We start from the raw sequence: 12,269 nt of genomic DNA, 5'->3' as shown, positions 1-12,269 counted from the left end.
ATGAATGTTACAACACTTTTTTTTTTTTTTTTTTTTGGTCTTCCCAGTTTACATTCAGGTAGCTCACAGTAAGTGGCAAGAATAATTCACCTGCTCAGATGTACACTTCTAACCTTGCAAAATTTGCTTCTCAATCTGTTTCAAGTAGCCAACACCATGGACATTCATGAACTATCATGGCATCCTTCTCTGCCCTAAGGCCAGCAAGCTGGTCACTCTTACTCCCACTCCAGGAAGTACCTTGATACGTGCGAATAGCTTACTGCTTTGCTAGACATCAAACTGCACAAAAAACCCACTGAGCTAAACTCTGTTAAACTCTGAAGTAAAGTGTTAAACGCTCAGTCTCCAACTGAAACACGTAAGCAAGACCAAAAAGACGCCTCGTCTATCCGGAAAGCAGAAGGACAGAACCTCCTTAGCCACAGCTGCTAACAACCATGCTTTATGCAGAATGCTTGGGGGCTACTCTGTTTTTATAACTTCCATCCATAAAATAAGAAGCCAAAAGCTTCTGGAAAGAGAACACAATTACCCTACAATTATATAACAGTCGGAATAAATTCAACACAATCCGTGTAAGCAAAAGGAAAAATCATCCATGCTTTCTTTCAATTGGCAGTAGGTAATACTTAGTAACCACCACGTAGTTAACCTTCAGAAAGGATCTCCAGAGCCACAAGCAGGTTGACAACCAGGCATAGCACCTAACTAGTTTTTGCATCTCATTGTACAAAAGTACAACATATGGAAATGAATAGCCTGGAACAAATGAACTCTGAAGCAATGTCTTCGATAAATAAATGCCCGCACATTGACAGATGGAAAAAAGCACAGCAGGGAAGCACTGTATTGCAGTAGCAACTTAAAGTGATTCACAAAAATCATCCTGAACTTTGGAATCAAGGYACTTCTAATTCCTTCCATCCTGCTCTCACTGGGGAAAAGTCTCACAATAGAAAAGTAGGAAGGTAAGGGTAGAAAGATGTATCTAATGAAACATATATTAGATGTTGTTTCAGGCAGTGGAAAAAGGAGATCCCTAAATGTTTTTGCTGCTTATGACGTTGGTAAACACGTTTTTTGGCAGCCTTCAGAAAGGCACAGCAATTCATTCCCAAAAGTCTAGAAAAGCAAAATATGGGGAGGCATTCTCAGGCTGTAATAGCTTCAGAATGAGCCTGAAATGTGAGTGCAGTCATACAGGTACACGAGATGCACATGCTCTTGTCAGTGATACAGCAGAGAAGTTGCATTTGATGCAACATCCACCTTCCACACTGATCCCTCTGGAAACCTGGCTACTTGCAGACAAATTGGATCTTCCTTATTTGAAGGCTGCAAGTTGATTCCTAGTCAGTGTTAAATGTGACAGATGAGTGGAAGACAAGTACTACCACTCCCCTGCTGCTAGGCTCCAAGCAGCACATTATTCCTCTTCTGGGGATCAGGTGAATTGCAGAGACTTTCTTCATCACTTCCAAAACATTTTCCTCTAACCTCAATTAGTGCTATAGTCTTAGAGCTGGCAAGGGAAGAGGTATTCCCATATCCTATTAGAAAATGCAATGCAACACAGAAAATTCTAAGCAATATTCACTTTACACTTACCCATTACATACTGTGCATACCATCACGTGCCCCCTACCTCCTTCCTCTCTTCAGTGATAGCTTCATAGATAATAATTAAGATAAACTGTATCTATGCATAAAGATACACAATGGGAAAGAGTTCCAACACTCAACTGTCACTCAAGGTCTTCAAAAGCAAGAAGAAAATAAAGAGCCTGAGTTAAAGGAACATTTCAGCTCTTTGGAGTTTACTTCTGCGATGGGATTACAACATACTGGCACAGTATGCAAGTAGTTAGGATCCGTGGTGGCCTTTTCAACCACAACAAGCCATCGCCCTATTAAATACCATCGATATGCAGGCAAAAGCAGCAAAATGGAAGCCACCTTGTGACTACGTACTGATTTTCTTCACGTACATACTGATCACTACAGTAAAAATCAGAGAAGGAAGAGCCACACATCACGAATCCAGGCGAGAACAGTCCAGATGAACCATGATGGCCCTGAGCTAATCGGTCAGCCGTACGTACCAAGCACCGTGCTTTTTCAAGAAAACACTCCCTCACTGCTGTCCCCTTCACGAGTAAAGAAGTGGATGAGTTTCACACTGTAATGTGAGGCAAGGCAAAAGATTAACCTCTCGGTTATCGTCATTACAGAGGAAGATGAATTTAATTAAACTTCACTATTTCCCCTCAATAACAGGCTACCTTCTGTGACAAAGAATCTCTCCTGATAGTTCATCAGTTAATATTACACGTCCGATTTCACTTCTTTGCACTGCTTGGCTGCCCATCATCTCAGAACACAAATATCTGTAACGCCTCATCTCCTCTCTCCCAGAAACCCACATCACACACCCATCAAAAAAAAAAAAAAACCAGCAGGTAACAATTTTCAAATAAGCCTACCTAAATCTAGCCCCCACGCTGTGCTGAAACCATCCGCAACGAGAATCCATTTCAAACCAGTTACATCTCGATAAGAAACACCGTAGGAAAACCATGACCTGCCTTCTACAGCCTCTCCTACAGATATGCTGGTTCTGCAAGACTTTACCATGGATCAGGGTTATTTGGTTTCGCTAAATTAGCTGCCTACATGAAGTCCAGCGCAAGAGCAAGTACAGCTGTTAGTCCAGTAAGTCAATGGCTGTGCGCTTTCAGAACAGACACAGGTATGTATGCCCAAATTCAAAATGAAGATGAAGAAGAGATGAAGAGAGTGCTCTCTTTACATGCAGAGCACTAGGTAAATCTTTTGAAATACATAATAGCAGCCACTATCAATCAGGAGAGAGGAAAACAGATGGGAAGGAGGTTGTGCTGAGAGAAAAGATGCAAAGAGGAACATGTATTTTCTTCCCCTCCTTCCTTGTTCTGGTAACAATTCTGGATATACTCATGCAAGTCTCCAGATACAAGCAATCCTCAGTGTATTCTAGTATACTGTGTAGCTCTGGCTGATTCACCGCCACAGCGCGGCAAAATCATAGATACTAACACATCTGCAAAATGCCCCAAGATCAGAATGTGAATTTGCAATTTTTTCCCCTCTTTCAGTTTACTTCAATGTATTTCTTTTCTCCTAAATTACTCCACTCATTCCCCTAATAAAACTCCGACAGCTTTAAATGTTAACTTCAGAACATCTCTTTCTATTAACCCTTCTACCAAGCATGATGGCAATTCCATCTCCTGTCATCTTCAGGTAGGTCTGACAACAGATGTGATGCTGGATAAAAAGGTCTACTAATGATAAACCTCAGATACCTCTTCCTCTTGAAGAAAAACTCAAAACTAGCAAAATTTCTCATTTTTTCACTTTGGTAAGAAAATATCTCATATTTAAACTTTTAAAAGAAACGAACATGTATGTGATGACTACCATTTTGCCCAGGAAAACAACTGCTGAATCTCCAGTTTTCTCTGCAGTGTTAAATGTTTAATGTTAAAACTTAAATTAAGATTTATTAATTGATGTTGTAACAAACTCACTTCATGCTGCAGATTTATTATAAGAGGGTACACATTTCTGGGTGATGTTCATTTTAACCAAAACAATTTAAAAATATTAATAACTTCYGAACAAATCTCAACAAAAAGTGGGTTTCAGATTCTCATTCATAGTAACATTGTTGTACGCTATTCTGGTAACACAAAACAGCCTTTAAAATGAATATAAGCTATGGCCCTTAGCATTCCCAGATCCTGTCACTGCTTCTGACTTACCAATAACATGCTGCAAGTATACYACTCAAAACCTATACACTGAGAGTAACTAATACATACATTAAAAACACTGTGCACTGGGGCTGGATTTGATTGATGCAGTCGTTCCACCGCAGCTGAAGTGCAGTCTGTTTCTGAACTAGAACGGTTTAACTCTTGCTCCTGAAAATCTCCAGGAAGGCAGAGAGCATTACACCATAGTAAGCAAAGCAGGATCTAGTCCTTGGGACTGTATATCCCACAGAGACAAGCAATATTACCCTCTAACCTCGACTGTTGTGATAGGCCTTAAATACAGCAGAACCACGATGGTTCCCACAGGAGTGAAACGACGTAAGTATTTATCTTTTCAGCAGTACGTGGGCAGACAATTGACAACGTATCAGGATTTAGCTGGCAATACAGATTCAGAAAGGCTGAAAACCACCGTAGAGTCAAACTGGTATCTACYGACTCTGGGCTGAAGAGCGAGCAGTGGGAGAAGCTGAAAAATYGTTCTGTGCTCAACCTCAGATGCGAAAGAGGGCTTCAACTCTTTTTCTCAGTGAGCTCACATTAACATTCGGTGGGTAGACAGCCATGAAAAAACTTTGATTCACGTACTACTAACAATCTACAGTGGTCTGGACACCCAAAATAGCACATGCTTCAAAGCTACCCGACATCCTTGAAAAAAGGAGAAAAGGAAGCAACAATTTTTCCACATTGCTTTTTTGCATGGCATTTCACTTAGTTATTYATGAAAATCAGAGAAAGAAGAGCATGAACTACTTACCTTGGCTATTTGGACACACCAGTTCAGCAGAAGTTGGGAGCCAATATTATCCTTATGTTCATGAACATAATCCAACAAGCAGCCATGAGGCATCAGCTGAGTGACTAGTTGAATGGTTGGGCTTAAGCAGACACCTAGAAGTCTCACCAGGTGAGGGTGGTCCATGCTGGCCATGATAAGAGCTTCCTGTAACAACAGAAGGGACCCGGTTATTCYGCTGCATCTCAAGGCTCTATGCATAGATTTCCCATTCCCCATAAAGCATCAAAAGGGGATYAGCATGTCCTTAAGTACCATGAATTTCCATGTTGGTGAGCCAGCATCCTCAGGCAAAATCTGGTTTGATGTTCTCTATGCTATATGGTCCTAAAAATCAGGTCAGAGTATCKGCACAGCCCCACTGAAGACTCTCATCAGGAACTTGGCATTGCCTTATATTCCTCTTGTTGTTACAGCCGCAAAAACGAAGATGCAAATGTGACACAGTTGACTGTACTTAAAGGTGGAACCCTTTGTTTTACTTCCCTGAATTAGTTTCTTGAATTTATTTTCCCAGTTTGTGGTCAACCCATCAGGCATCAACTAACATTTTTTTCATGCACACAAACTATGCCACTCATAGTTCTGTTCCCTGTTAGGCCTAATTCTGCAAGAGATTTGATTACATCGTGCTGAAATGCTTTACTGGATCAAAGACTTGAAGCTTAGTAYTTTATAGGCTTAAGCATTTTTAAGTTAAACGATAATGTTAATGGAAAATTTCCCAAAGCACAGTTCAATCTGCAAAGGGTTAAGAATCATGCAGTTTAGCGTGGGCTTTTCAAATGTGTCTGACGYTCACAAGTCCTACCAGACATCAGCAGATTTCTTCTTTTAAGTCATTATGATATGACCAGGTTACAGTCTCTATTACTACASTAATAATCCAAACTAGTAGTCCTGAAGGTACAGTAGCAGCCTATCAGAGTAGTGTTCCCACTTAACATTCTATGTTGCCACAGGTAGAGCACTACATAAATYACCAGCTTTAGAAGTCTGACCCTTCTAGCGCAACTCCGGGTCTTCCAAAGTCCTCTCTCAAGTGATCTTGGGTGAACCACTTCATTTTTCCAAGCTTCAACTTTTCAYCCATTGCACAGGAGATAATCATCCTTCCTTTCTTATAAGAAGGATTAATAATACTTCCTTACACTTTAGCTACCCTTTCCAGATTGTAGGCTTTTGGAGGTTTTCAACTAGCTGATTGTCCAGTGCCAAGCACCAGAAGGACTTCATCTTGACTAAGGCATTCAGTCCTAAAATCCTACCTTACAGATCTCCCACTGGTTGTAAGATATGCAGGACCAAGTACCACAGGAGTTCCTTATAAAGCCTTACAAATTTGTTCTCACAGGTAGAGCTGTCATGACAGGCAACTGGCTTTCAAAAAAAGGCAGGGAGAAAGCTCTTCTCTCACATTCAYTGAGCTCAGTCCCCAATTTCATTGAAGGTCACCTCCTCATGGCAACGAACAATGAAGAGTGAAGGCAAATCTGGGCTTTGTAAAGCTATTTTGCCTGTCTCTCCTTCTCCAAAACCTAAACAACATTTTTCTGAGAACTTAAAGAGTAACAGCTATAATAATGTAARAGGGAGGAAGGGAGGGAAGGACTGATGGATGGAAGGACAGAAGGAAGAAAGCAAAAGGATGAGAAAAAGTTGGCATCAGACAAATGTCACATCTCCCCTTTCCCCCACCTCAACTCGTAAAACTATTTTTTTTCCTTCCCTATATCAAGGAGAAAAAAATTCCTGGCAAGTAGGCTGAGTTTGTATTAAAGGAAATTGCTTGCCACAGTACAAAGAATATTTGAAACAAAATTGCACAGTATTTGCATAATAGTTCTCTTTTTTCCCTTTTCTTCGTTATGATGAAAAGATGTACAAGACACTAATTGTAGGGTTCCCCCCGCCCYGCCCCCAGTAAGAGCAGATGGCCCCCACTGGGGAGGGAGGCGAGAGTGCCTTCCTATTTCTTCCTTCATGGAAGGATATAACTAGGAAATAACTAAATAAACCTATAAGGGTATTTGATGGGATGACTGGAGAAGGAACGTCGAAGAAGCTTCCAATGTAGCAAGTGAGACGGGATCTTCGCTGAAGTACTTTTGTTCCTGTTCAAATTAATATAGTTCTCTCTTACTCAAGTACGCATGGGGTACATTCGATTGAAGCAATCTTAGCCTCTTTTCTGCTGTCACTAGAAAATGTCACTGAAGGCCACCAGAATAAATACATGTTGACAGGTGCATTATCCAGTTTCAAAGAACAAAATTACTCGTTTCATTTTTTTTTTCTATTTTATTTTTACCCATTCATTTTTCTCCTGCAGATGCACTGGGGACAGTACTTGTTGCTCCCTCTCTCTCTCCAAGTTAAGAATTACTCCAGGAACTCAAAGCGGGACTACTTCTCTTGATAATGAGGACTGATTAGAACATGGACAATCTATTCTTTTTGCTCACTGAGGGCCCAGACGGAAAGCTTCGAAGCATGTGCTCCATTAGTCTCCAGCTACATGTCATTTTTAAGTCTATTTGAGTCAAAAGGAAAGACACTTCTGTACAATAATAAAAGCAATAAATGTCATTTATCTGATTCTGGTATTACAGGAAAGCTTATATTCTTCCACTAGTTTTGGGCAATGGTTCTGGAAAAAAATATTTTAAATAAAATATTATGGCCTGCTCTGTAATGAATCAAGACACACAACATAACAAAAAGAAAATTTTCTTTATAGGTCCAAGTCCCTAATGGATATTAATTTAGCATGAATCCTTGCTTCACATAGCTGTTCTCATTAGTAAAATTGTTATTTTTATTGTGCTAGCATCTACAGGAAAACTAAATTCAAGGTTATGTGTATCTAGCACAGCACAAACAGAAAGTAAAAGAAATTGTAATTGTTCTGCTAGAGCCTAATTAGACAAAACAGACAAGCAGCAACAGAAACATTACAACTTGGTAGCATTTTTAAAATCTATTCAGCAACYAAGGAACACAGTCCTTGCTTTAAAACCAGTTTGGAGGCAAAAGACCCTAAAGGCACAATTTCCAYGGTATTAGGCACTCTGCAGCCTGATTCCCGACTGAATTTCCTGAAACACTTAATCTGGTAAGGCTCTGAACTCATGGAGTCGGCAGTCTGACACCGGCACCTTTGAAAATCGGCCTCTGCAATTTCCCTTATCTTTTGGCATCTTACATCTGCAGCTCTTGTCTCTATACTCAATCGGCAGAATTACAGGAATGATCTTGAAAATTGTTCCTATCATCCCAACGTAATGCTGAGGAAACTGAAGAGGAGGAGAACACAGCCTAGTATCCAGTCACGTAGGAAGTCTAGAGTGGAGGTGCGAACTGGGCCCCAGATCACTTTATCTCTCTCTCCTGAAAAAAGCCCTCTGAAGTTCGAAATAGAAAGATATGGTACTGTGACTCTCTGCCAGGAGTCACCTGTGACACCGCRTCCTTGTATTAGAGGTTGAGTGATGCCAGGAGCGTGGCAGTTTTGGACGGGTCCTGCTGGACATCAGACACCCTCCTTCACAAGARGAACTCCTCCCCAGCAGGAGCAGATCTCTTCCTGGAGCTTGCTGACCCTGCTCGGGCACTAATTATCACAGCAGCGTGCTGCAGGCAGGCACAGGGCGGCTGTAAGCCAGCTGGCTCGGGCACAGGTAGCAGTGGTGGCCATTCCTCTTTTAATCCTTTTGAACATGTTTAGTTGTTGCCACCAGACACACTAAGCTCAGCTCCTGTGATTTATAGGCACAACCCTACGTTAAACAATTGCATCAATGCTAATTTAATGCCTTAGACTGAGCCCTCTGTCACATGCAGTTAGTAACACAAGAACCTATCCGACAGGAAAGGTGATTTTGGAAGCGCCAGCGAGCTCTCACCAACCTACGAGKCAGACTTCTGCCAGCACAGCCGTGCCAGTACGGTCTGAGGAGCAAATGCTGACTGACAGAGAGACCAGAAGTCCTCCGAGCACCTCCCATCAGACTAACCAGAACACGCTGAAACAAGTAGAGCTCATTTAACTCACAAGAGCAGCCTGTCGCTGTAAGGATACGACACACAGTTATATCCAAGCCCAAAGCAGCTGTCAACAGAAATGACGAAGGCATTAGCCACTCACCCCTCACAGGTCACTTGATTCACCTTCCTTCTTTACATAGCTTTGAAAATCCCAACTAAAATGGTTTCTTAATCTATCCACCTTGGGCAGTCACGTTCGAAATAGCTTTAATTTCAGTGATATTTCAGCAATGCAACTACAAGCCCAACTAAGACAGGATTCTCTTCTCAGCCTTCCCTGATGAAGAAAAACCAGCCCGTAAGACGATGAGAAGAAAGCGCTCGGGGGAACACACACACCACATCTTATACAGCCATATCTAACCTCCCTGTTCGCTGCCATGAGATGCTCTTGTTAGCAATTACAATTGACAACTGAGCATAAATATTAGCCAGCACATCGATCCCTTAAGAGGATACTTTGATAACTGGCTTTGTTTCTCTGGCCACCTATCTTGTGAAACAGGGCGCTCAACAGGCTGCATGGGCCACTAATGGCAAAGTGATGCACATCTATGGCCAGGTTGGAGATTTATTCTCCACCCAGACCRACCCAGGATACAACTCTCCTCCTGCACACGTGTCCTGCCATGAATCTGTACACCGGGGAACACTTTAGTACATGGTCAGGCTTCCCTGGCCAGGCTGCTTGCAAGGGGCTAGAGATGGCGTACAGGCAATTCCTGCAGCCCCAGCGGGTCCTGCGTTGGGCAGACCTGACCGCGAGCCAGCCCCGTGCCAAGGCCAAAACCATGCCCCAAAGGAAGTATGAACACGCTTATCAGTCAAGAGACCTCGCCTAAGCCGCTTTACGGAGAGTTTAAGTCCTGTTAATAGCTTTTGCCATTAAAAGAGCCCTTTACCCCTTGGTGGAGCCAAGTGCTTTCCTGGATTATGCTTGACAACCTCATCTTCTTGTCTGTACAGACTCCCCCAACAACAGAATCAGTCTAATATTTGTTGTTTCCTTGCATCAGATGTAAGCACCTTTCAGAGGGGAAAAGGCTACTCCTGCTGAAGGCCTGTTCTTTCACTGACGAGCTTCCTGGGTGCCTGTGGCCATACAACGTGGCGCGCTGAGACAAGCTTGCTTATGGGCAGCCAGTGCCCTTTCCAGTGCCCCCCTGGAGCCTGAGCAGGGCTGAGCGGCTGCTCCCCGTTCCTGAGCGCGCTGCAGATCTGCCAGCCACGGAGAGCTTTGACTGCTCCAGCCAAGCTGGATGAACACATGCACCTGGTAAGAGTTTGGCAAGTGGGGACGCAATCTGAAAAACCTTTGGTTTCCGACCCTTCTGCTTCTAACTGTTCTTGCCATAAAATATCCCAAATCAAACAAAGCATAAGAAACCACAAAAAAGACACCACGTTTTTTCTAATCATTACTGAGCAAATAAAAACACTTAAAACCTGACTTCTTACTGTGCGGTGCATTTTTCTGCAAGCACAAACCGTGCTGTGGTGACAGGAAAAATGCCACAGTGAATACACTGCTTTTTTCATTCATTTTACAATGCTTCTAAAGGCTAAGGCAAAGAAACCTGTATGGAACTCGTGCCTGACCTGCCTCAGGGCAGATCCAATTACAGTCCAATATAGCGTCAGTGCATTTGGCTTGCAAGCCTCCTTGCAGATATATTCCACCAGGCCTTACAAAACTTCTGCGTTACAGCTGACTTACCCATACGCAGCCTGCATAAAAACTTAAGCCGAGCGACAGCACAACACGTACGCCCCACAACATACACGGCTACATTTATTGTATGACAACGATACCCATCACTAAGTTTCCCCAGTACTTCGTATGCAGGATGCTGTTTTCAATCGCTTCACAGCAAGGCTATACCTCCCACCTTTGGGCTGAAATTTTTCATCAGTCAGGCAGATACTCTCTGGAAAGCTGCCGCTGAAATGTCTCAGCCGTTTCTGAAAATGGAACGAGAGCTGCAGCTATAGGGACCAACACAGGGTATCGGAGCCCCACAGCGGGCCAGCAGCTAACAGAGGGAGGACAGTAACATCACCCACTTCCATAGCTGCTTTTCCAGGAACGTCGACAGTCATTAGAAGCAGACACATTTATCAGGGCGCTTTCAGGCAAAAGTCTTAAATTTGAGACTTGGCAGTAGCTTATATAACTGATTTTACTGCTGTGTAATACAGTCAACAGCACCTGAACACTGCACAGGCAGATTCAGCCCGAGGTCACCGCACGGCGGAGCTCCACGCTTTAACTTGGGCCACGTGGGTACAGCAGCATGTCCCGTGCCCTGTGATGGAACAGCTTTCTGGCACTGTGCTCTCCTGAGATGGGGACAACACATAGGCCACCTGTAACAAACTCTCTACATATCTTTCTATAAATCCACATCCATACTCCAAGCAGAAAAAATGAATACTTACAGTTGGTACAGTCTCACGCCTGTTGCATGGAAGCATAACAGTGCACATTCGGGTCCAAATTCTTTGTTCACGCTCACATGACCGACTGCTTTTTTTCAGTGTGGAAATACCAAGTCTGGCAACATCAAGTCTGGCTGCCAGAGTGTGAAATAACCAGAGCTGTAACCCAAAGTCCGGCTGTATCAAGGAAGTTAGACGTGCTGCTGGCCTGAACTGTCACCTGCCAGAAACTCTCCCCATGCTTGTTTTATTTCAGCAAGGCATGCTAAGGAAGCTAGATGTGAACAGAGAAGATGGACTGTATGAGTCTCTGTGTGTTTCCTCAAAACCAGGACAAACTCTCACAATTAAAGAGACCACAGGCTTTGAATGGGTGGAGGAGGACTTTGTGGCCAGAGCCCTGAGCTTTTCACTTTCAGGGTTTTAATCTCAGCTTCCAATGAGGGGCTCGACCAGAAATCCCTGGGGCAGTGAGCAGAGTGGCTGCATGCTATGACTGGAGTACCAGTGTGCCACACCACTGAGACGGTGAAACTAATACACTCCATCAGAAAGGTCTGGGTGCATCCCTACACCCAAAGCATTAGAGGATAAAAACTAAGAGTGCAAAACAAACCCAGACCCACAGTAAGGGCTATAAAATTTGATATACCACTTACAAACCCAATGGAAACACTACAGCAGCATGCGATCTGGTGTGCAGGAGCACGGCTGGTTGCCAGCTGGTGGCTGCGCAGATGCGCAGCCTTTTCTGGAGACTGCATCAGAGTCTTTGAGCATGCCGTGTTTCTTGGGGCAGACGTGCCCTCTGAGGCTCCTTTGCTTGTTGCCACACTTGCACGTCGCAAGCGTCTGCAGTCGTACTGACTCACCACTGCAGAGGTGCTGCCTGCACTGTTGACACTGAATTCAAGTGCACACAAGAGGAGAAAGAGAGATGTTCTACTTTCCTCCAACACTTGAAACTAGCACAAATCAAGGATTTGAACACTCTCTCTTATAAGTGACGTCTAAACACTCTGGATCAAACGTTCTGTGCCAGTCTTAGAGGAAGCAGCAGGCCCTACTGATGCAGGAATAGGTACCTTCATGCTCTTACCGAGTCTGGCTCACTATATATTTGCAAGTTTTTTTTTTTTTTTTTTTTTTTTTTTTTTTTTTTT

The 12,269-nt window shown here is 43.2% G+C and overlaps 1 protein-coding gene across 1 annotated transcript in view; it reads right to left on the bottom strand.

The window, feature by feature from the left end:
* Positions 1–12,269, bottom strand: part of ERBB4 (erb-b2 receptor tyrosine kinase 4) — a 300,889-nt gene that overhangs the window by 92,861 nt on the left and 195,759 nt on the right. The window contains exon 20 of the mRNA XM_085299544.1: positions 4,582–4,767. Coding sequence (XP_085155670.1) covers positions 4,582–4,767 — 186 coding nt within the window. The remainder of the gene's footprint in view (positions 1–4,581; positions 4,768–12,269) is intronic.

This window comes from Rhea americana, unplaced genomic scaffold (assembly GCF_003343005.1).
Source record: "Rhea americana isolate MKP2758 unplaced genomic scaffold, rheAme1 scaffold_15, whole genome shotgun sequence".
Taxonomy (NCBI): Eukaryota; Metazoa; Chordata; class Aves; order Rheiformes; family Rheidae; genus Rhea; species Rhea americana.
The sequence above is the reverse complement of the archived record's forward strand: the minus strand, read 5'-3'. Positions and strand labels throughout refer to the sequence as shown.